This window comes from Arachis ipaensis, chromosome B03 (assembly GCF_000816755.2).
Source record: "Arachis ipaensis cultivar K30076 chromosome B03, Araip1.1, whole genome shotgun sequence".
Taxonomy (NCBI): Eukaryota; Viridiplantae; Streptophyta; class Magnoliopsida; order Fabales; family Fabaceae; genus Arachis; species Arachis ipaensis.
The window spans coordinates 128893635-128919625 of NC_029787.2; the positions used below are offsets into that span (position 1 = coordinate 128893635).

Consider the following 25991-nt stretch of genomic DNA (forward strand, 5'->3'; position numbering starts at 1 on the left):
GCCTAATTTTGATAAAAAAAAAAAAACACTATCTAATCGATTATATGTGTTAAATTTTAATTACTAAAAAACATCTTTACAAAAAAATATTTTAGACTTCTTTATCTGAGTGGCTCTCAATATTAAATCTATATCCAAAAAATTCTGGTTGACAAAATGGTATTTGACCTTTATTATTAACAAAATGACTCTCGAAAAAATTTAAAAGTTGACAAAATTACCTAAATATAAAAGCATGACATCACATTAAATGAAAAACGTTGATCTAACAATAAGAAGAGCTTTAGTGATAGCGACAGAAAACTCCAATGGTGTTTCCAGCAAGAAGGGGAGCTTGCAGCTGCGACAATGGCATTTTCACATCTCATTCTCTCTTAGTATCGCAGCCCACCTCTCGTTTGTCTTTCTCTCTAGTTTGAAGAAGAGAAAAATCGAGAGAGAAACAGAGGAAAAAAGAAGAAAAAAGAGAAAAGCAGAAGACGAGGGCGCCGGCAGAAGGAGGACTACTGCTTACCGTCACCGTCGTTGTCGCGGTTGCAAGGGGAGAAAGCCCAAAGAGTAGAGAGAGACACAACTTAAGAGAGAGATGCTGAAAGGGCACGGGCACGACGGAGAAGAGGAAGGAGGGAGCTATCCCGTCGTTGTCGTTGTGCACTGTCACCGCCCCTGGAGTCAATTGGAGATGCCGCCTTCAACGCAACAAACAGAACATGAGGAGAGAGAGTGAGCTCGATGTTCTCTTCTTCTCCCATCTGTTTCTCTCTCGGTCTTCTTTTCTTCTTTAAGCTAGAGAGGAAGCGAGAAAGACGAACGAGAGGTGGGATGCGAGATTGAGAGAGAACAAGATGCGGAAACGCCATTGTGGCAGTTGCAAGATCCCTTTCTTGTCGTAAATGCCATCAGAGCTCTCTGCTGTCATTACTGAAGTTCTTCCAATTGTCATATCAACGTTTTTTGTTTAATGTAATGTCATGCTTTTATGTTTGGGTTATTTTGTCAACAACAAATATCGAATATTATTTTGTCAATACCACAATTTTTCGAACACTGATTTGATATTTACTTCTAAAAATAATAAAAGACCACCTAATTTTTATTTTCAATTAATTCTATAATAATAATAAAAATAATAAAGGTCCACCTAGTAAAACATTTTAAAATGTTTAAATCCTTAGGAGTTGGTTCTCATGGACGATTATGGAAAGACATGTATGTATAATCACTTATGTTAAACTCGTAATGTATCAATTTGTACTAATTTGATATAATAAATTAGGCATAATATTTTGTGAAAATAAGTTTTTTTAAATTTAAGGGATAAGTACGATTTTGGTCCCTCACGTTGAGGGTCAGAATCGAAATCGTCCCTCGTATATATTTTGATTTAAAATCATACTTAACGTATTTTTTTGTATTAAAATCATTCTTTTAAATTTTTTTGGACAAAAATGTCCTCCACTACCATCAGCACCTTTACCTCCATCACCACCAGCACCTTTACTCCCACCACCACCTTTACCTCCACCACCAAGAAAAATAACATCAATAAAATCAACACAAATTCAACAAATCCAAAAATCTAAAAATCAGAAATTCAACAAATTAACACAAATTCCCCAAATTCAACAAATTCAACAACCAAATCAAAAAACAACAAATCAAAATCAGAAGCTGAAACAGTCACAAATGCAGAAGTAGAGGCAGTCATAGAATCAGAAACAGAAACTCAAGCAGAAGCAGATGCAGAAGAAGAAGATGTTAATGCAGAAGTCAAAGTTGCAGAAGCAGATGCAACAGAAAAAGAAGCAGAAGCAGCAGAAGAAAAAATAGAAAAAGCAGATGCAAAACCACCGGCGCTTGGCCACCCATCCCAGCGGCGGCGACGGAGCGTCCGACCACCAGTGACGCACTCCACCGTCGGATCCCTCTCTCTCCTCGGCCACCCATCACCCGCGGACCTGCGACGGAGCATGCGCGGACCAGCTCAGCCTCGGATCCCTCTCTATCTCCTTCGCGCGCCGCCCTCCTCGCGTCGTGCTCCTCTTCCTGGCGACGCACTCCACGGCGGCAGAAGCATGCATGAACGGTCCTCCCTTCCACCGGCACTCCCTCTCTCTTTCCCCTCTTCTCTGCTCCCCATCACAAGCCCTCTCCTTTCTTCTTTCTTCCGGTGACGGTGACGGCAGTTCCAAGTTTCGCCGGCGCCCAAAACGTGTTCTTTTCTCTCTTTTTTTAATAAAATTTTTAATTTTTTTATTATTAAAGTAGGGATATTTTAGGAATAAAATTAAAATTTTTTTTAAAAAGGACGATTTTAATACAAAAAAACACGTTAAGGATGATTTTAAATCAAAATATACACGAGGGACGATTTCGATTCTGACCCTCAACGTGAGGGACCAAAATCGTACTTATCCCTAAATTTAAAATAACATTATTATTATCATTCGGTAATAAATGTAGTGAATGTGTTATTTTACATTTATTCAATATAAAATATAAATTGAATAGATTGACATTTATAATATCGTTGTATCATAATTGAAAAAATCTAAAAAAAAATAACATATATAAATGTATTATTAGCATATTAATTTTACACTAAATTTTTATATCAAAAGTTAATGAAAGTGTATTAACAATTTAAGGTGTGTTTGGCAAACGCCTTAGGAAAGAGAGAAGCACGTTTGAGCTTCTTGAAAATTTCACTTTTATATTTGGCAAATTTCATTTTTCTGAAAATGCACGTTTAGGAGAAGCTAAAATTTGTAGCTTCTGCGTTTCACGTTCATGATGGTTGATTTTCTTTGAAAAATTAGATGAAAATTTTATTTCTTTTTTACCAATTCTACCCTTTATTTCTCCCATAAAAAGAATACTAGTAACTATTACTTTCATAATTCTTTGTAGTTCTTATTACCTCTTCACAGTTCTTTGTTCCAATTTTTTTCATCAAAATCATCCGTATTTGTTTCAATCACCAGCAAATTGAATATTTTATTTTTTTATTATTTTCAGTACTCATTTTCATATTTTAATTTTTATGTTTTTTATTGTATTTTTTTATTTATAATATAAATGAAATATTTTTATTTTTGTTTGGCTTTGTTCATATGATTTTTTATTTATTTTATTGTATTTTTTATTTACATGACAAATATTGTTGATTTTTTTATTTTGTATGATGCTCTGATTTTTCATGTATTTTAATAATTTTTATGATATTTTTATTATTTTTTGTTCATATAAATTTTTTTCTATCCTTTACTGCATTGTATTTATGTTGTATATGAAGTTCAATTTTGATATAAAGATTGTCAAACATAAATCACGTTAATTCAAACTTACTTTTCATCAAAATCAATTTTGCGAAATCAATTTTATGCAAACTGACGTTTGCAAACTGTAATCCAAACACACACTTAGTATTTTACTAACTTCAATAGAGAAGCAATTACCATATGTTGTTGTGTTTTTTGTTACACATTTTATTTCAAGTATGAAATTAGAGTTATAGATAATAAATAATTATATCTACAATTAATAATGGTAACATGTTATTAAAATGAAAAAATTATTTCTCATACTTAAAGATTATCCATAGTTTTTTTTTTTTCCCACGGTATCCTCCAGCCCGACAGCCCGACAGGCCAAGGACTAATCCGTCGCGGTACTGAGCTCCATTTAAGGGTTTGCCGCTGGCCAATGAGTTGCTGCATGCACAAGGCGGAATTCGAACCCCCGACACTTGCTTAAGCGGACTAGTGAGCTAACCACTAGACCAACCCAACTTGGTTAAGATTATCCATAGTTAATTATCAATTCGGCACCCAAAAGATGCAGGCATTAATAAAATGGTATCTGACCAATGTTATTGACAAATTGGTCTCTACAAAATTATTAAGTTTGACAAAAGTGACCAACCTAGGCAACCTTTAACTATGTTGGATGACGTTAACGTTAAGGAAAAGTATAGGGTACCAACATATTATCTGCCAACTTATTGCCAACAATAATTAATTATTATATTTTAAATACATATATAAAGAGACACATCCAGAAAATATATCTATAAAGACACTTCTATTAAACACAACCATAAAAAAGATATTTTTATTAGACACATCCACGAAGACACTTCCATAAAACACAATTATAAATAAGAGTTGGCAGAAGTTGGCAGATATGTTGTTGGTAACGTAGCGGGACCGTAACGTTAAAATTTTGAATTGATAGTCAATAATTACTATAATTACAAAAATTAACCATATTTTTTTATTTTTATAATTTTAAAAAAAATTCCAATATCTCCTTCTTCTTTGTCATCCAACTTTCTTTTTTTCCTTACCAAAACTCTCATCTCTACTTCTTCTTCGTCACCCCTAGTCTCTTATTCTTCTTCCTCAATTTCCTCACTACCAATCCCCTTAGTCATAACTCTCATCTCTTCTTCCAACTTAATCACTCATTCGAAGAAGCTACAACGAAAAAAGACAGGACAAAGGCAAAAACGGTTGCATGGACAACAATTCCTCATCAGCTCCGTCACCTCCTCTTCTCTGATTCTTTCTCAACCTCTCAACGTGGCATCCTTCTCCATTCATCTTGTACCCGGTTACATTAGCAATTGCTTCTTCCATCGTTAGTGGCACTGTCACCTTCTTTCTTTTCTTTTCCGTTCTCTATTTCTCTTTCTCGTCATCTCTTTCTATTATGTCTTGTCATCTCTCTCTCTCTCTCTCTCTCTCTCTCTCTCTCTCTCTCTCTCTCTGACAGATTTTGCACATGTATGTACCATTTGCTTGCACAAAAAATTATACTGCTAGACTTGCCTCCACTTAAAATGATTGAATCTATAGCAAAAGTGGCGACAATGGCATATCTATAGATTGGGCAGGAGTCGACAGCAGAAGCAACAGTACATTTGAGACGCAGATCTGAGACAAAGGATAAAACCTAGTAGTAGCGGTGACGACACGATCCTTTTTTGCTATCGCCCTCCTTGTTCATCTTACTTCCCTCTCTCTTTTTTTCTTTGATTTTTTAAATGGATATAGTGATTTAATGTTGAGATTTAAATTTAGATTTGTTGTTGCCATGATTTTTATTTGAATTTGTTGTTGTGCTTTGAATTTGGATTTGTTGTTGTTGTGCTACTATGTATTAAGCAAAGAGGAAGAAGAAGATATTTTTTATTTTGTAAAAATTATATTTAATTGTACTTTTTAATAAATAATTGTAGGAATAATTTTTATAATTATAATAATTGTTGACTACCATCTCAATGTTTAGCGTAAATGTCATCCAATTTAGTTGACGCTTAGTCACTTTTGTCAAACTTAATAATTTTTTAAGGATTATTTTGTTAATAACATCTTCAAAACACTATTTTGTTAGTGTTTGAGTCTTTCAAGTACCAAATCGGTAATTAATTCTATTTTCAAAATCTTCTTTGAACATGACATTATTATTGATGATTTTGGATTGTCGTCTTTGTCTAAAATTAGAACCTTCAAGCCGTTGTGATTCTTAATTCTTGACAAAGCAGTGTAAAGTTGTCTACGGGTGAACAGTGATTTTTATAAGTAAAGTCCTACATGCGATAGTGATTGACCCTAACTTTTGTTGATGGTCATTTGCAAAGCATATTGCTAGTGAAAATTGTCCCTGTTGGAACTTAAATGAGAATCCTAAATCTGAAGGTATCAAGTCGATTCTTGGAATGTATATTTGGTTACCAATATTTCTACTAGTCACTATTGTTGCTCCAATTATGTTTTTGTCAAGTTTATTGACTATTAACCTTGTCCCACTGTATAAATCAAGTTTGGTTTATGTTTTACAATAGCATTACAGTGACTTTTGACTTCAAAGCTAACTTGTGATTTGGTAATCTCAAATATTTGATGTCATTTAGAAACTCGGATGTGAATCACTCTTATTGTACATCTTCATTCTCATCGATTTGACATGTGTCAGAACTTAGATACTACTTCCATACTTAAAAAGATTGTCAATACAAAATCATTTAACTTCTTGACACTGAAGTGTGGATACAAGTGACATGTTTTGCAACTATTTTAGATATACAAAGTCTACCAAATGAGAAAGAGAGAGTCATCAATAATTATAATCAATAGTTTATCTAGAATTTTAACTTTTAACTCGTCACCAACAGTTAAACTAATATCCGTTTCGAATATCAAGTATCCAATAGCAAATTTCTTCTTATTACCAACATGTTGATTTGAAGATTTAGAAGTCTTATGTTCATATTCACCTTCAGAACCTTACAGCATGACCAGAGATGGAATCGGTTAATAACTAACGATAATATATCATGTGTACTCAGCTTTCGGAATCACTGGCGGTATCTATCAGAAATCACCTTTAAGAACCACAAAGATGCCACTAGGGATGTCAAACAAGTCAGTTTTGATCCATTTAGGTTCGGTCTGCCTAAATTCCCGAATTATAATGGTTAGCCCATTTAAGCCTATTTTTTTCACATGCCATAATTTTTTAGCCATAACTATTTATGGTCATCCTGACGAGTTAAACGGGGCCAACCTGTTTATTTTTTATTTTTGATTTTTTGAAAAATATTTTTGTCAAAAGAATCCTACTTTTGGATTAAAAACACTTAAATAAATGATGAGTCGGATTTTTGGATTGAAAATATTGGCAAAAAGGTACTTTTTTTTTATAGAATACAATAGAATTTTAAACATGTCACCTATTTTGTTCGCAAACTGGCCCATTCAACTCGCCATTTTTTCTGGTTACTCGGGTTGGGTCTGTTTACTCATAAATTTAAATGGGTCTAATTTTTAGAGGTAAAAGTCCACCTATTTAAACGAGTTGGCCCAACAAATTTGGTCTGTTTTGACGGTCTTACTTATCACCAAATGGCTAATGTGTCTTATGTTGAACGATAATTAACATAAGATCTTTGAGCGTTGGATCAAGTGCTTCAAAGCACATTTTGTTAAGCGATTTTCATCCCAAATTATTAAGGTATTTTGGATGACCAGTTTAGCCTTCAAACTATTATGCTTGATGTTGCAAGTTAATTCATCAGTAATTGCGATGGATATTGAAAACCTAAAATAAGTTATTCTGTCGCAAGATAAGAGTAAAGACACAATTTCACTGAATGTAACATTTAAAACAATTTTGTATGTAAACCGAATAGCATAAGAAACTCCATTCTAAATAAATGTCTTATTACACCGATCGCGAGCATACCCATAGATGAAATAAAACCTATTAGCTATATTTGTACGTATAATTAAACAACAACTAGTTTATTATTTAAAAAATATTATACGTATATTTTTTATTTTCGGCATTAAAAATTTTTGATATCATAAAAAAATATATAAAAAAATGGTACAAAAATTATTTTTCTGAATTTTAATTATAAATAAAATTAATTGGTTATAAATATTATCTTTCACTACAAGAAAACGTAGAGTACCGTTAGATTTACTGTCAATTTTAGCATTGAACATTAGCAGCGAGATTTCTGTCGAATTTACTGTCAGATTAGACAATAAATTCGTAACCCTAAAGTATTACCATCAGAACTCCATTTCCAATGGTAACGTCAACCGTAATATTTGGAGGGAAAAAAGAAATTTTTGCACGCCCACTACCGCTCAGATGTATCAGCGGGTAGATCCGACGGTAACCTTGTTTAATAAAACGCTGCGTTTTGGGCATATGAAAAACGTTACCATCGGATTAATCCGACGGTAATAGTGCCCTAAATGAAAGCGAGAACGTCGTCTCTCCTATTTCGAATTTCTCCTTCTCTATCTTCATCACCACCCTCTCTCTCTCATCACCGCCTCCACCTCTGTTCTCTGCCCCTCCCGTCGTTGCCAAGAGCACCGCCGTCGCCACCCCTTCTCCGTCCCGTCAACCCTTTACGGCGACCCCTCTTTCTTCTCATTCTTTCCCTCCCTCTGTCTCTCTCCTTCACTGTCACTACCATCTGCTATCACAACAACTTTGGCGACCACCACTGCAACATCCACGTCTTCTCTTATTTCTTGCTCTGTTTTTCATTACAGGTTCTTGAACAACTTTTTTCCAATTCCTTTCATTTTAGTTTAATTTAGTTTAGGTTTTAGTAGAATTTCAATTTTAATTTTGAATCAGTTTCAAAGTTTGTTCAGTTTAGTTTTCTAATCTTAGTGGATTTAGGTTGATTAAGTTAGGTTAGATTCAATACATTAGGTTTTGAATTGTTGAAGGGTTTGGAATTATCTAATTGTGTTAATTGCTGCGTTGATGACTATTTTGCTGAGATTGTTTGATAATTGTTTAATTTTGGTTCAATTTAGTTTAGATTTAAGTAGAATTAGAATTTTAATTTTGAATCACTTTCAAAGTTAGTTCAGTTTAGTTTTCTAATCTTAGTGAATTTAGATTGATTAATTTATGTTTGATTCAATACATTAGATTTTGAATTGTTGAAGTGTTTGGAATTGTCTAATTATATTAGTTGCTGCGTTGATGATTGTTTTGCTGTGAAATTGTTGCTAAAATTGTTTGATAATTGTTTAATTTTAGTTTAATATAGTTTAGGTTTGAGTAGAATTTCAATTTTAATTTTGAATCAATGTCAAAGTTAGTTCAGTTTAGTTTTCTAATCTTAGTGGACTTAGGTTAATTAAGTTAGGTCAGATTCAATATATTATTAGGTTTTGAATTGTTGAAGAGTTTGAAATTATCTAATTGTGTTAATTTGCGCGTTGATGACTATTTTGATGAGATTGTTTGATAATTGTTTAATTTAGTTTAGGTTTGAGTATAATTAGAATTTTAATTTTGAATCAGTTTCAAAGTTAGTTTAGTTTGGTTTTCTAATCTTAGTGGATTTGGGTTGATTAAGTTATGTTTGATTCAATATATTATATTTTGAATTGTTGAAGTGTTTGAAACTGTCTAATTGTGTTAATTGCTGCGTTGATGACTATTTTGCTGAGAAATTGTTGTTGAAATTATTTGATAATTTGATATATGCAGACATGATGACAGAAACAGGTGCTGCGGATCAGGTTGCTGGTCGTGGTCGTAATAGTCGATGTAGAGGGAGGGTTTCTTCTAGTACTCCTAGGACATCTTGATCCTCTCCCTCTACCCCAACCACCCCAATCACGCCATAAGTTGCGGGTTTAGCAGACCAGCCCTTCATCATGGTCCCTAACCCCAACTACGTGCCTCCGTATATGCTGACGCCGCTACCTCCTACCGCTCAGCAGCTCGCATCCACGGAGACGCCGCTTCCAGCAACTGAAGTGAGGTAGTAGCTAATTCCCCTCCACCACCTCCCATCGTATGGTTGCGCATTTGGCCTGATGGTGGCACGGGATAAGTATTACGTTCAATGCTCATGTATTTCTTGTTTATGGTTATCGTTGAAAGTGCCTGAATTGTTTCTAGTTTAATTGATTTAGGTTTGAATGCTGGTTATTGTTTTTAAGTATCAATACTTATGATTAACTTTATTGCTAAAAATTTGTGAAAATTGATTCCTATTTAATGGATTTAGGTTGATTTGGAATGCTGATTATTGTTTTCATGTTTAGTTGATTATGATTAACTTTATTGCTGAAAATTTCTGAATATTAATTCCCGTTTAGTGGATTTAGGTTGGTTCGGAATGCTGGTTATTGTTTTTAATTTTAGTTGATTATGATTAACTTTCTTGCTGAAAATTCCTGAAAATTGATTCCTATTTACTAGATTTAGGTTGATTTGGAATGCTGGCTATTTTTTTTTAAGTTTCAATAATCATGATTTATGTTTAGTGGATTTAAGTTGATTTGGAATGCTGGTTATTGTTTTTAAGTTTAGTTGATTATGATTAACTTTATTGCTAAAAGTTCCTGAAAATTGATTCCTATTTAGTAGATTTAGGTTTATTCTTGTTTGTAGGTTGTTGTTAGGTTTTTGCTTAACAATAATGCGTGTACTCAGAAGATGACCAATGTCATCAAGCTGATATAAAACCAGCCCTGACCCAGCTACACGAAGATTCTTGCTGAAACCAGGAAGCGCTGGTTTGAGAAATGGATGGTGATTACTTTCATTGTTTCTATTTCAAACCTTTTTAGCTAGTTTATATCATCTATCTTGTTTAGCTAATTTTAAAGTTTCTTGGTTGCAGCTTCACTTTATATGGGATGCTGAGCACGACCTGGCCATATGGAAGATATTCGACCATAGAATGGGTCAGCGGCTCTAGTAGATGCTAGATGATGTTCGTCATGAGTGGGACCAGCGGACGGGCTAGCTCCAACCGGATATAAAGAAGGCCCTGTCAGCTCATTGGGAGACCGATGATGGATTCAGGCATCTGTATCTCACCAACAGAGCTAACAGGGCATCGTCTAGGTCGTTCAAGTATACCGGCAACTCGACGACCTTCATGAAGGCCAAAGTCAGGCTGGTATGTAGTTTTTTTAATTTTGTTAATAGCTTCGTTATATTCCTTTTGCATATCATTACAAGACATTCTAATCATTTTGTATTTCAATGCAACATGTGTAGTTGAAGTCGTTGGACCGCGAGGCCTTATTGGCAGAGACGTTCAAGTACACCCATATGCTGAAGGAGAATAAAGCAAGATTTGTTGATCAGCGTCTCAGGACCATTATGTGAGTAAACATACATCTGATTATCTTTTGCTATAAAATTATTAGAGATTAACTGTATATATGTTGTACTAATCACAATAACTTGTGTTAATTACACAGAAGTCATACACACAGAGACTAGAGGCCGCGACTCAGCAGTCTCAGCAAAGTGAGGAGGACGCCGCTGATGGCTCTGCGGCTTCTGTCGTCAATCCCGATGTGGTTTGGCATGAGACCGCCTCAACCCCGTACAAGAACTGCGTATACGGGATGGGGTCGTTATTCGCCAGCAACCTCTGCACCTCGACGTTGAGGCTATCGTCAAGCTCCACCGCCAATCGAGCTGTACAGTCCGAGGATGGCGTGAATTTGAGGCTGCAGGTGCAGGAACTCCAATGCAGCCTTCACCAACAGGCTCAGGAGTGTAACGATTATCGAGAGAGGTATCAGGAGACCTTCACCCACGTGACATCTACAGATGAGCTCATACTAGAGTTTAGGGAGTCGATGGAGCGGATGCAACGTATGAAGGCTTAGATGGAGGTGTATCAGGCCCAGATGCGCGCTGCTGGCATCGACTCTGCTGGCGGCAACACCGCTACTGGTGGCAGCAGTCCTGCTAGTGGCACATAGACATCACCGACTTCTGCGCCGCCAATTTAGGGCCACGAGACTGACGACGACGACTACCTGAATTTGTAGATATTAATTTTTTGTTTTATTATTTTATTGTAAGTATTTAATGTATTTTCTTTATTTTTTTTTATTATTATAAATCCTCCGTACCAGAAGTAAAAATAACGTCTAATCTTTTACTATCCTCTAATGGTTACTCTTTTGCTGTCTGCTTTTCTTGTTTCTTTTTTATTTTTATTTTTATTTTTTACTTTATCATAGTTCACACTTGATTGACACAGAGGAGAGAGAAGGGTGAGTAGGGTTTTAATCTTCACTCTTTTTTCTCCTTTTCCCCCTTTTCTGAATTCCTGAAACAATTTCCGAGTCTCACAGATTGTGAAGATACCCACAAAAGACACAAGCTAAATTCCAAAACTCCTTTTGTTTGCCCCAATTTATCATCATCATCATCTGCTTCTTTCTTTGCTAACCCTAGCTTAGTGCACTTCAATTTTTACCCACTCTCAAACCCTAGCTATTCAGACCCATGACCCATTTCATCTGAATTCACCATCATGCTGCTTCCATTTGAGTCCACTACAGTCAAGTAAGTTCAACACCCCTTCCCACATTACCAAAGTTCATTCCTTTACTCTTTCATCATCATTATCTTCTTCAGTACTTTTTTTTTTTGCTAGCTTTTTTTTATTTATTTTAATTTTCTTGGATAATGTTGGAATTAGGTGCATGTGCGTTATTTGAGAGGGAAGAGGAGAGGCATGGAAGGGGGTGACCGTGGGCTTCTCCTAGCTTGCGTGATTTCGGGGACCCTCTTCTCAGTTTTGGGGTTAGCTTCATTTTTGATACTATGGGCTGTTAACTGGAGGCCTTGGCGAATTTATAGGTAATCCAGTTGAAATTGTTGGTTAAAGAAGGATTTTTTATATGCTTAATTAGCCTATTTGTGGTCTTGATCATTCATTTATGGCTCAAGATTGAGTCTTTCTCCCAAAATGCTGTTGAATTGTGATATGCCATATGATTGCTATTTTAGTGTTACTTGCTTAGAAACAGTTGAAAAGTTTACTGACATTGGATGCTGAGTGTTGTCTTCTCCAATTACCCAATAAGTATGATATTCTTGGCTACATTTGTTAAACAATTAGATCATTTAGGAAGCAGACATAAATTACGCCCATTTGGCGCAGACTTCTAATCGCATGAAGGTTTTTATCTGGGTTTTAGTAATCCGGAGGGGGAATTAATAGTTTGTTGCTTCCCAATTCTAAAATGCTCTGCTGTATTTTCAGTCATGCTTCTTTTAAGTTACTTTTTGTGGGGTTCTATTTTTGTAAAGTTTCACATCATTTATTGATCGTGTTGAGAGTAGAGGTACTACGGACAGAATGGATGCAAAATGTAAGATGAGCTGCTTTAAATTCTGAAGTTTCAATGTCATATATTTGTGGTTATATTAGAGGAAAACCTTTTGTATTCAATAACATATTACACTAAATCAGATGCTTATCCAAATTTCCTTTCATTTTTTTGTATAAGGAAAAGATTATCCTGCACACTTGTGGAGTTTTCGTATAAGACTCCTATGTGTTGGTTTATCATTTAATCACATTGTGCATACATGGTAACCCCAATTAAGGAATATCATATTATACATTCGAGATTTTAAACATTATTGTTGTCATATTTACTTCTTTATTGGAGTGTTAGCCTTAGAACAATGACAATGTACAACATGGTGATCAGGTATCTAGTTATAGTATCAACTTCCTCCTTCATGGAAGGTATGCCCTGTAAGGATCCAGGCTTGTAGACTGAGCTGCTATTTCATTCACTTCTGTACCTGAGATAGGAATGCTCAAAAAATTGAATATCTTATCCCTTTTCCAATTTAATCTTCTTTTCTGTTCTCTTTTTGGTTATATATTATTTGAAATTTGTAGTTTACATTGATAGTAATTGATGTAAGTGGAACATAAGAATAAATACAGATTGAGGTATCTATTCCGAGTTGTATCTCTCTAGATATCCAAGGTTTGAATACTTTTAATTGGTATCTGCTACCACTTTGAGAAACTGAGTAATTATAACTCTTCTTTCACATGATCTATATGATATTCTTTTTAAATATTTATTGCAACCACAAGATGGCAACTGGGTAATTGAACATGACAGATGTCATTTCTCTGGCTCTCTTGATTGACCAAGTGGTGAACCAAAACATTATACAGATTTTGATTGGTAGGAATCTAATACCAGTTCCAGAAACCAGATAAGCTATAATTCTTCTTTGATGTGATGATTTATGTGATCTCTTTTTGAAATATTGTTTGCAACCATGGGATAAGAACAGGACAATTGAACATAGGTTCAAGTTTTGATCCACCTTTGAGTCTTTCTTTGTCATCTTATATCATACATTGTTTGAGAAGAAATGCAAGTCCTTTTGTATGGGATTAACCTATGCTATTTAAGTATCCTGAAGTTGTTTATATCTGTTATTTCTTTGTTTCTGTTTCCAGTTGGATCTTTGCTCGGAAATGGCCGAATATCCTGCACGGTCCTCAGCTGCATTTGCTCTGTGGCTTCCTGAATCTTTTGGCATGGGTGGTTGTTGTTTCTCCAATTCTGGTGCTTATCATTTGGGGATCCTGGTTAATTGCAATACTGGGTCGAGATCTGATTGGTTTGGCCGTAATTATGGCTGGCACAGCTCTTCTCTTGGCATTTTATTCAATTATGCTCTGGTGGAGAACCCAGTGGCAAAGTTCAAGTATGTATTTGCTGGCCAATTTGTTATATTACCAAACTATACTTTGTGTTTTGTTTCCAACTTATGGCTTGTATGTTCTATTTAATGTACCATTCTACACTCTGAAATTTAGTCAGAGGCTTTTGTTGCATTACTCCGGTCGATTCTTTCCCAGGGGTGATCTCCCACCAACTAGACATATTGGCAGCTGTTGGTGAACAATTGGAACCAAACGAATAACCTTGGCAGTGGAATATTAATATGATTATGCCACAATGGGTAGTATCACATTAAAATGTTAGGGTTTAAATGAAAAGAAAAGTATGGGATTTCTATTAGAAAACAAGGAATATACAATATTAGATTGATGAAGAACATCAGAAATCATTCAAGTATCGATAGGTCTAGTTCTGTGACTGAACATGGCTTTTTGTTATAGTGTGTCAAAGTCATATATCTGTTGATAGATAGCAATAACGTTAGATTGAGCAAGTCTTTCATTTAATCCTACATAAAATATGCAAAGAACAAACAATAGGGAGTTTTGCAATTTTTCTCTAATCTACACTTATAATTTCTTTGGGAATGTTACTTGTGCTTTAATTTCTCTAATCTACTCTTATAGTTAGTTTCATCTTCATTTTGGATCTAAGTATAATCATAGCTCATGTCCATATTTTCCTTTGACAGGAGCTGTAGCCATTCTCCTCCTCCTAGCTGTTACTCTGCTCTGTGCGTATGAACTTTGTGCCGTGTATGTTACAACTGGTCCACGAGCATCTGACCGTTATTCTCCTTCTGGCTTCTTTTTTGGAGTTTCAGCAATTGCTTTAGCTATCAACATGCTATTTATTTGCAGAATGGTGTTTAATGGTATGCTTTTGAGTCATTTTGTTCATTTAGAAGTGATTATCCTTATTATATGCCTTGATTGTATAGATATTGCATGCTGGTGTTCATTTATTTTGTAAATGATTTGATTCCATTTGTTTTAAGTTTCATTAAGTGGAAATCTTACCAGGTTTATTATTTGTAGGTAATGGCTTGGATGTGGATGAGTATGTAAGAAGGGCATACAAATTTGCTTATTCTGATCAAATTGAATTGGGTCCTGTGACATCTTTACCTGAACCACCGGACCCAAATGAGTTATATCCTCGACAATCGAGAAGGTATGCTTTAGTTCTTGCTCTCACTTTTGACTATCCTAGTGGAGACAAAGTAATTTTCAATGTTTTTCTCTGTGTTGACAGGGCTTCCCATCTTGTACTTCTCTATGTTGGCTCACTTTTTGTTCTGCTAGTATATTCCATTTTATATGGCCTAACAGCAAAAGAGGCAAACTGGCTTGGAGCAGTTACATCAGTTGCTGTTATTATTCTAGGTAATTTAATCAGTTCTATTATTAGTTCTATCTATTTCTTTAGATGTTTCTTCTGTAGTTATTAGATTGATTTATTTGATTCATTCCTTTTCTTTTCTATTGTTTCCATGTAGACTGGAATTTGGGAGCTTGCATGTATGGTTTTCAACTTCTTGACAGTCGTGTTGCAGCACTATTTATTGCTGGAACATCCCGCGTGTTTCTTATTTGTTTCGGAGTGCAATACTGGTTAGTGCCTTAAATTGAAACATATAACCTTTTATCCAAATTGCATGTAGTGTGGTTTCTTAATGTTGAATGTTGCTTCTCCCTGTTCATAGGTATATAGGGCACTGTATCAGTTATGCCGTTATGGCTACTGTACTTCTAGGGGCTGTTGTTTCTCGTCATTTATCAGTGAAAAATCCATTGGCTGCGAGGAGAGATGCCTTACAAAGCACTGTGGTTCGCTTGAGAGAAGGATTTCGTAAGAAGGAGCATAATAGTTCATCTAGCTTCTCTGAAGGCTGTGGGTCAAGTATGAAACGGAGTAGCAGTGTTGAAGCTAGTAATCTTGGTAATGTCATTGAAGCTAACAGAGGTTTGGCTGCAGCCGATACATGCAATTGGAATAATGCCCCATCTCAAACTGCCAGTTTGCCAGATGGAATAAATAGTGACAAGAGCATAGATAGTGGCAGGTCAAGTTTAGCAATACGTAGCAGCTCATGTCGCTCAGCTGTTCAAGAGGCTGAGGCTGGAACGTCTTGTGATGATAGAACTTTGGATCCCAATAATTCCGTGGTGGTTTGTTCAAGTAGTGGTGTTGATAGCCAAGGGAATGAATCTAGCACATCAAACTCTGCAAATCAACAAACATTAGAATTGAACTTGGCTCTTGCTTTCCAAGAAAGGTTGAGTGACCCTAGGTTTGCAACTATGCTTAAAAGAAGTACAAGACAAGGTGATCGGGAGTTGAGTACTCTATTACAAGATAAAGGCTTGGATCCAAATTTTGCTATGATGTTGAAAGAGAAAAGTTTAGAATTAGATCCAACTATTCTCGCATTATTACAGAGGGGTAGTCTTGACGCAGATAGAGATCATCGTGACAATACTGATAATGCCAGTGTTGGCAATGCCGTGCCTAATCAAATTTCATTTTCTGAAGAACTGAGGTTGCATGGGCTTGAAAAGTGGCTTCAGTTGTGCAGACTTGTATTGCATCACATTACGGGTTCTCCAGAGCGAGCATGGGTTCTGTTCAGTCTTATCTTCATAGTCGAAACAACCATTATTGGTGTATTTCGTCCAAAAACAGTCAAATTCGTTAATGGAACCCACCAGCAGGTAAGTCTTGAGCTCTCCCTAAAATAATTTCATTTTGGAAGCCTAATTTCTGTTTTCTTTATTAAAATTATTTTGGGTTGCTACTTGTGTAAACATAGCTGTGAATTTATTTTCTCATCTTGATGTGTTTGGAATCACTATTGCATGCAGTTTGAGTTTGGCTTGGCTGTGCTTCTGTTGTCTCCGGTGATATGTTCAATTATGGCTTTCCTACGATCACTTACTGCAGAAGAAATGGCCATGACTTCAAAACCGCGGAAGGTGTGGACTTTATATTGAATTACATGCAAATGCATCTACAAAAAAAATTAATATTGAATCATTCAGCTTATCTTCAGATTACGTGTTAATGATGAATTTGTTTGAAGTTTAAGTACGTAATTAAAGTATATTCTCTTGGATTTCTGTTTATGTTTCTAATTTGCTATTCCAGTATGGTATTATTGCTTGGCTGTTCAGCACTTGTGTTGGATTGCTGCTCTCTTTCTTGAGGTAATCCCTATGGTTTTTCAAAGTCATTCATAAGTTTTAGTTTCAATGTAATTTTGCCAAAGTTGTACTGGAGTACCTGGCATAGTTACCTGTGTATCTTTTGTGCAGCAAATCGTCTGTTCTCCTTGGATTGTCTTTGACTGTGCCTCTAATGGTGGCATGCCTTTCTATTGCAATTCCTATATGGATACGTAATGGTTACAAGTTCTGGGTTCCCCGAGTGAATTGTACGGGAAGTGTTGGAAATGATCGCATTCCTGGTACAAAGGAGGTTAGTTCTACATACCAAGGGTGTGTTTCTGGTTGCTACTTAGTTGGTTGAGGTGGTTGACCATGACTCCCCCGGTTCCCCAACACGCACAAAAATAAAAAATGGTTTTGGCTTGACATCCACCAAAAAAAAAAAAGGAATTTATCAGATCAGTGATGCATATACTTAAAGCTATCTTATTAGTAAACCGGGAGGTTCTAATTCTTGCAATTTATTGCTTTGGGAGAAGGGTGTGATGTGATGGTTTTTTTTGGGGTTCAAGTAAATTTAATTTGCCAATGCATAATTGTCTATTTCACTTTTACAGGGTATAGTTCTTATTGTTTGTACGTCATTATTCGTTGGATCTGTACTGGCTCTGGGAGCAATAGTTTCTGCAAAGCCTTTAGATGATTTAAGATACAAGGGGTTGAATGATGATCAGAAAAGCTTGACCTCCCCATACACATCTTCTGTTTTTCTTGGGTGGGCTATGGCATCTGCTATTGGTTTAGTTGTTACTAGCTTGCTTCCAATAATTTCGTGGTTTGCAACCTATCGCTTCTCTCTTTCCTCTGCTATCTTTATTGGATTATTTGCAGGTATTTTTTCATTCTGCATATACATGTTCTCACAAATGGATATATTACCACACATATTTATCATTATCCTAGTGCTGATATCTTTTTTTATATTTTCTTTTCTGATTGTAGTTATTCTCGTAGCATTTTGTGGTGTGTCTTACTTGGAAGTTATCAAATCTAAAGATGACCAACTTCCAACGAAGGGTGATTTTTTAGCTGCTTTACTTCCTCTAGTCTGCATTCCAGCCTTGCTTTCACTTACTTGTGGATTGCTTAAGTGGTTAGTAAAACGTTCTTATATTTATCATTGTATCATTATGTTTATAAAGAAATGGCTCAAACTCTGCTTTTAGTATGATTGGTGCTGATCCTTTCAAAATGCTATTTATAGGAAGGATGATGGTTGGAGACTTTCTAGAGGTGTATATATCTTTGTTATAATTGGTCTGGTGCTTCTGCTTGGTGCTATAGCAGCTGTTATAGTTTACATCAAACCTTGGACTGTGAGTGCTGTGCCCTTGTTGTTTTAATCTTCTTCTTTTTTCCTTCCCAATGAGTATGACACATATACCTTTTGCATATTCTTATTCTCCCCTTCATAATTTTTTATTAATTCATTTTGGATGCAACTTCTTTCCAATTACTACAGATCGGGGTAGCCTGTCTTTTGGTACTTCTCCTCATGGTATTAGCAATCGGTGCTATCCATCACTGGGCATCAAATAATTTTTATTTGAGTCGGACACAGATGGTCTTTGTGTGCTTCTTTGCCTTTCTGTTGGCTTTGGCAGCATTTCTTCTTGGATGGTTTGAAGGTGCGTGTGGTTTATAGTATTAGCATCAATAGTCATGCCTTAAGTTAAAACTAGTTGCTTGGCTGCTCAGCTCATGATATTTTCTTCCTTGTTTAGGTCAACCTTTTGCTGGAGCATCGGTTGGTTATTTTTCATTTCTTTTTCTTCTTGCTGGACGGGCATTGACAGTAAGTTATTCCTTCAAATCTTTCTACCCATATGATAGGAAGCAAGCTATTTTAAAAATATTTATGCGTATTTTTATTTGCTTACGGATTGTATTTTTTCTTCATTTTTTCTGTTCAGGTACTGCTTTCAAATCCCATTGTGGTATACTCTCCCCGAGTTTTGCCAGTCTATGTGTACGATGCTCATGCGGATTGCGGAAAGAATGTCAGGTTTAGTCACGACTTCTTCGTTAATTCTGATCAGTTATTGTTTCTAAGTTTGTTGGTTCAATTTATTACTTATTTATTTTTTCATGTTATCTAGTTTATTACTTGTATCCACTTCCTGTTTCCACTATTTGCAGTGTGGCCTTTCTCATGCTATATGGGATTGCACTAGCAACTGAAGGTTGGGGTGTTGTTGCCAGTTTAAAGATTTATCCACCTTTTGCTGGTGCTGCTGTATCGGCAATTACACTTGTTGTTTCATTTGGGTTTGCTGTCTCTCGTCCGTGCCTTACACTTAAGGTTTGGGAACTAATTGTAACAAAATCTCCTTGCCAGCAATCGCTAATCATTATGTGATAACTTCTCTATTCAGAAAAAAATTATTCTAATTGTAACCATTTTCTAATTATGTACAGATGATGGAAGATGCTGTACGTTTTCTCAGCAAGGAAACTGTTAATCAGGCAATTGCTAGATCAGCAACAAAGGTGTGTTTGTGAGGACTCTACTGTGATAATATTTATGTTTTCTGTTTACACTCACCATTGTTTGGATTGCTTCACAATTTTATGTTTTTGTACGTATTTATTTTCCATGGTGAGTTAACTGAGATCGTGTGTAATTAATTGCATCATAGACCCGGAATGCTATATCTGGAACTTATTCTGCACCTCAGAGGTCTGCTAGTTCTGCAGCACTTTTGATTGGAGACCCTACTATTATGCGTGATAAGGGAGGAAATTTTGTGCTGCCCAGAGCCGATGTCATGAAATTAAGAGACCGTTTGAGAAATGAAGAATTAGTTGCAGGTTCATTTTTTAGTAGATTTAGATATGAAAGGACATTTCGCCATGAGCCAACCAGTGTAGATCACAGAAGAGTGATGTGTGCTCATGCAAGGATCCTGGCTCTGGAAGAGGCCATTGACACTGAATGGGTGTACATGTGGGACAAGTTCGGTGGTTATTTGCTTTTGTTGCTTGGTTTAACATCCAAGGCAGAACAAGCACAGGTAAAAAGAATAAAATGCTGCTTGCTATGGATGGTACCCATTCTTTTATTCATGTGACAACGACAATCCTTTTTCTCTTGTAGGATGAGGTTCGTTTGAGACTCTTTCTAGACAGTATTGGATTTTCTGACTTGAGTGCTAAGAAAATAAAAAAGTGGATGCCAGAAGATCGTAGGCAATTTGAAATTATTCAGGACAGGTACTGCCCCGAATATCTAATGATCATTTCTAGTTTTACGGAGTTTTTCCTGTCTAAATATACTGTTGTGTTTTATAGTTACATACGAGAAAAGGAGATGGAAGAGGAGATCTTCATGCAGAGACGTGAAGAAGAGGGGAGAGGGAAAGAAAGAAGGAAGGCCCTGCTTGAAAAAGAGGAACGCAAATGGAAGGAGATAGAAGCTTCTCTGCTCTCCACCATTCCGAATGCTAGCAGCAGAGAGGCTGCAGCCATGGTAGCTGCAGTGCGTGCAGTAGGAAGTGATTCTGTTTTGGATGATTCCAAAGCTCGAAAGAGGGTTAAAAGCATTGCACAGAGAATACGTCTTTCGCAGTTAGCACATCGTGCACTACAGGTTCCACACCCGATTTGCCATTACTTAAGAATTTTGATTGTAATTGGTTTGATCATTTCTGATGCTAGTGGCCATTTGTTTATATTTACAGACTGGAGTGACAGGTGCCATATGTGTTCTTGATGATGAAGCAACTTCAAGTGGCCGGCATTACGGTCCAATTGATTTGAGTCTATGTCAAAGTCAGAAAGTTAGCTTTTCCATAGCAGTGATGATTCAACCTGAGTCTGGTCCTGTCTGTCTTTTGGGCACGGATTTTCAGAAAATTATTTGCTGGGAAGTTCTTGTGGCTGGTTCTGAACAAGGTATTGAGGCTGGGCAAGTTGGACTCAGATTGATTACTAAACGTGATAGGCAAACAACTGTCACGAAGGAGTGGAGTATTGGTGCAACATGTATTGCAGATGGAAGGTTTGGCCTTTCTCTCTATTTTTATGTTTCATGTATTTCTGGCTTGAAGAAATTCAAGGTTTCATCATTTTTAGCTTACATGAGTTGTTTTCAGATGTGTGTCGGAGATTTGCTTGCTTCCTTGTTTTTTAATATTAGTTTTTTCTTATTGCTTTTGTGATATGATTTTTTATTAGTTTTTTCTTATTGCTTTTGTGATATGTTTTTTTTTATCTTTCTTATTGCTTCTTTTGCAATTCTTTTCTCTGATTAAGATTTTTGGTTTCAGGAATGAGTCAGTTATCCAAAACATTATGGTTTCTTATCTGTTTGTATACTTCCGTAACTGAATTTATCTTTTAAAGATTGCTAGCTTGCTATTTTCAGTTTGCAAATCAGCAAGTATGACAATAATATATAGAAGTCCTTTAGGATTGTTAAATACATGAGATTGTATCGATTAATCTGCTCTTTTCTTAATAGAAGTGTTTAATATGGAATTTGGATAGCTCTGCACTTATGCTTGACACTTGTTTTAATGACAGAGAACTACTGTCTCACTGTCTTTTACATTTTTGTTAATAAATATCTTGCAGGTGGCATATCATAGCAATGACAATTGATGCTGATTTAGGTGAAGCAACATGTTATACAGATGGTGGATTCGATGGCTACCAAACTGGATTACCTTTGTGTGTGGGTAGCAGCATTTGGGAACAAGGGACAGAAGTTTGGGTGGGAATTCGACCACCAGCAGATATTGATGCTTTTGGTAGATCAGATAGTGAAGGGGTTGAATCTAAGATGCATATTATGGATGCTTTTCTCTGGGGAAGGTGCTTAACTGAAGATGAGATTTCTGCTCTCTATACCTCAATTGCTTCGGCAGACTTTGGTGGGCTTGATTACCCCGAAGATAATTTGCAATGGACTGATTCACCCCCGAGGGTATGCTTCCCTTCCCCCACAAAAACACACGTACACAAACAAAAGCACAAAGAAAACATGTTAGTAATTGAAATTTGAAAATAATAAATTATATAGACAAAATAAGATATCTTAAATACTGCAGGATGTTATAGACTTCTAGTGATTCACATGTTGGTATCATGCTTTATTCCACATAATTTGCTGTCCGCTTTACTATAAATATTAAAGCAAAACAGTGTACTCAGCTAAGTTTGCTTTGTTGCATTTTTGCTTAGGTTGATGGTTGGGACAGCGATCCTGCTGATGTAGATTTATATGACAGAGATGATGTGGATTGGGATGGACAATATTCTAGTGGGAGGAAAAGGAGGTCAGATCGTGATGGTGTGGTGGTGGATATAGATTCCTTCTCTAGGAAATATAGAAAACCCAGAATTGAAACACAAGAAGAGATTAATCAACGGATGCGATCAGTAGAATCAGCCATCAAAGAAGCTCTCTCTGCTAGAGGAGAGTCACGTTTTACTGACGAGGAATTTCCTCCAAATGATCACTCTTTATATGTGGACCCTGAAAACCCTCCAGCAAAATTACAGGTACTTCTCTTCATTATGATTGGTTATTTTTAATTAATTTTTATCGTTTTTCCTCCCCAACTATCTTATCATGGCCTTTTATACATAGGTTGTTTCTAGGTGGCTGAGACCAGGTGAAATTGTGCGACAGAACCATCTTGATTGCCATCCTTGCTTATTTTCAGGAGCTCCTAATCCTTCAGATGTTTGTCAGGTGCTGTTTAGCATCTTGCAAGAACTCTACAACAAATGCTTCTCGATATGTATATGTTTGAAGAAGTAATTTTATCTTGCAATTTCTCTCAATAGATGTTCTGTGTATTGTATAGGGCCGGTTAGGTGACTGCTGGTTCTTGAGCGCTGTTGCTGTTCTAACAGAGTTTTCACGTATATCAGAGGTAATCATCACTCCAGAATATAACGAGGAAGGGATATATACTGTCCGCTTTTGTGTGCAGGTAATAAGCTAAAATGAGTACAATTTGCATCTCTTATTTGATATACTTTTCATGCTGCTGTATCATTCTTTTCCCCATCTTCATAAAGTTCTCTTTTGATAATGTTGTCTGAAGGACTGCAATCAATATGATAGTTTCTAGTATAATTAATTTTTTTTTCCGGCATTTTAGGGTGAGTGGATCCCTGTAGTTGTTGATGATTGGATTCCTTGTGAATTGCCGGGTAAACCTGCATTTGCCACTAGTAAGAAGGGTTATGAACTTTGGGTCTCTATATTGGAGAAGGCATATGCCAAGTTGCATGGCTCCTATGAAGCACTTGAGGGTGGGCTTGTTCAGGATGCTCTTGTTGATCTTACCGGGGGTGCAGGGGAGGAAATCGACATGAGGAGCAGTGAAGCACAGATTGACCTTGCAAGTGGTAGATTGTGGTCTCAATTGTTACGCTTCAAGCAAGAGGGTTTTCTCCTTGGTGCAGGAAGTCCTTCAGGCTCTGACGTGCACATCTCTTCCAGTGGCATCGTGCAAGGACATGCATACTCAATCCTTCAGGTAATGGGGGAAGTCTTATATCCACTGTATTTTATAATAGGAATGTTCTTTTAACTTTCACTTCTGTCATGAACTTTCAGATAAGAGAAGTGGATGGCCATAAACTCGTACAGATCCGAAATCCATGGGCAAATGAAGTCGAGTGGAATGGCCCGTGGTCTGATTCATCTCCTGAATGGACAGATAGAATAAAGCACAAGCTGAAGCATGTTCCACAGGTAATTCTTTACATTTTCCAACGGACCAGTCTTACACTTCTACTCGTCAGTGTTTCTTTATGAACAAGCAGATTATTTGGCTGCACCGTGTTACCATAATTTACCGACTCCGGTTGACTTCCCCATTACTCGTTTTTACAGTCAAAAGATGGTATATTCTGGATGTCATGGCAAGACTTTCAGATTCATTTCCGATCAATATATATCTGCCGTGTCTATCCACCCGAGATGCGTTACTCTGTTCATGGTCGATGGCTTGGTGAAAGTGCTGGTGGGTGCCAGGATTACGATACCTGGCACCAAAATCCACAGTTCAGACTAACTGCAACTGGGCAAGATGCATCTTTACCAATTCATGTATTCATTACCCTAACTCAGGTACAAACGGTATTGAATATTCAGTATTGCTTGTGTTGAACATATAGTAGTGTATTAATTTCTTTGAAATCTTCTGTCATCATATTTATAGGGTGTCGGATTCTCAAGAACAACCGCCGGATTCAGAAATTATCAATCCAGCCATGATTCTTTAATGTTCTACATCGGAATGAGGATACTCAAAACTCGGGGACGACGAGCAGGTTTCAATATATACTTGCACGAATCAGTTGGTGGGACGGACTATGTTAATTCTCGAGAAATATCCTGTGAAATGGTTTTAGAACCCGAGCCAAAGGGATACACCATAGTCCCTACTACTATACATCCTGAGCAAGAAGCCCCCTTTGTACTTTCTGTTTTCACCAAGGCATCAATAACTCTTGAAGCTTTATAGTACCTAGGGGATGGCTTATATGTTGTGTCTTTTCCGCTGCAAAGATTCTTTGCTTGGGCTCTCGGCAAATCGGCGCATGCATTGCTAACCCTCCTCAGACCAATTGGGTAATTTCTCTCATTGAACTTAATTTCTTCATTTTTTGACTGTCTCCTAACATTGATTTTTATATATTCACAGGCTGTGATGATGCAATTCTTAATGATGAGGTTCAGCATTGAATTCCTATTCCTTATAGGAATGAAATGGCATCTGTGCAAGAGAGACAAAAGGGTAAAAAAGCTTGATCTTTTCAGTGTGAATCTTGTTGAAGGGTGCTTGTGCCAGCATTGGAGAAGGCTCTTATGGTGATTTGATATGTACATAGAAGTGGTACTATAGAGGTATACTTGTAACCATTTAATCAAAGTGGGAAAAGGAAAATAGCTGACAATAAAATAGGTAATTACTAACACCTGGTGAAAATGGAGGTCAAAGGGGGATTTGGGAAGGGTAGGTATAGTAACAAGCATTGAGTAACTCATTGTAAATTTCAGCTGCCATTTTGACAACTGCAGAAGAAAAATGTACAAACATTAACAATCACGGGTTCCTATTAGTCGTGATATTGGCAAAGTTTTGTAAAAATGTCTTTTTAATCTAATTTGATTTTCAATTATTCACAAAGCTATGTTAGTTATTCCTTTACCCCATTTTAATTTTTTTAAGCTGAAGACTGTCTGATAGAGATTAATCTGGTTTTGAATAATTGTCCGATGTGTAACATCATGAGTCTTGAGATTTCTATGTTAAACGTAGATATTTATGAATATTGTTTTTTTGCTTCCTGTGTCATCTGTTAGGCTGCATTTGTTTTTGAGAACAGGACAAGATAAGACACTGAGAACAAGACATAATAGATACTTACTAGTGTAAAGTCCGCACGTTGTGCAGGTTGTGATTGTTAATTAACTGACTGTATTGGTTTGTTGGGTTTTTATTCCTTTTATTTACAGTTAAGTCTATTTTTTAATCCATGGTTTTGTACTTTAGAAGTTTTTCTTGTTACAACATTACGGTCAAAATTCATATCTATTATTTAGTTGAGATATATAGAATTTGATTGCGATATAGTTTTTTCCATAGCCGCCTTTTGGTTTGAATCAATTAACGACCACCACGTAACCAAAGTGGTTCCAAACTTCCAATACTCATCTAATGGTGTCTTGATATGACATGAAAATGAAGTTTGACCTTGTGCT

At 36.3% G+C, this 25991-nt stretch overlaps 2 protein-coding genes across 2 annotated transcripts in view; both read left to right on the plus strand.

Moving 5' to 3' along the window:
* The window catches only part of LOC107633909 (protein DETOXIFICATION 16-like), a 10256-nt gene extending 9440 nt beyond the window's left edge, over positions 1–816 (plus strand). The window contains exon 7 of the mRNA XM_021119801.1: positions 719–816. Within this exon, the coding sequence (XP_020975460.1) occupies positions 719–785 (67 nt within the window). The 3' untranslated portion in view covers positions 786–816. The remainder of the gene's footprint in view (positions 1–718) is intronic.
* On the plus strand, positions 11571–25420 carry LOC107631739 (calpain-type cysteine protease DEK1). Its single transcript, XM_016335278.2, has 32 exons — positions 11571–11874; positions 12011–12171; positions 13808–14058; positions 14728–14910; positions 15074–15209; positions 15291–15421; positions 15535–15649; positions 15742–16750; positions 16901–17011; positions 17184–17242; positions 17351–17513; positions 17821–18094; positions 18206–18356; positions 18468–18579; positions 18726–18891; positions 18988–19058; positions 19177–19268; positions 19403–19565; positions 19682–19753; positions 19903–20277; positions 20361–20476; positions 20555–20852; positions 20944–21263; positions 21839–22190; positions 22448–22768; positions 22857–22961; positions 23077–23205; positions 23377–23757; positions 23838–23975; positions 24117–24353; positions 24445–24857; positions 24931–25420. Exons 2-31 carry the CDS (start codon positions 12047–12049, stop codon positions 24748–24750), a joined length of 6462 nt encoding a protein of 2153 aa, XP_016190764.1. The 5' UTR covers positions 11571–11874; positions 12011–12046; the 3' UTR covers positions 24751–24857; positions 24931–25420.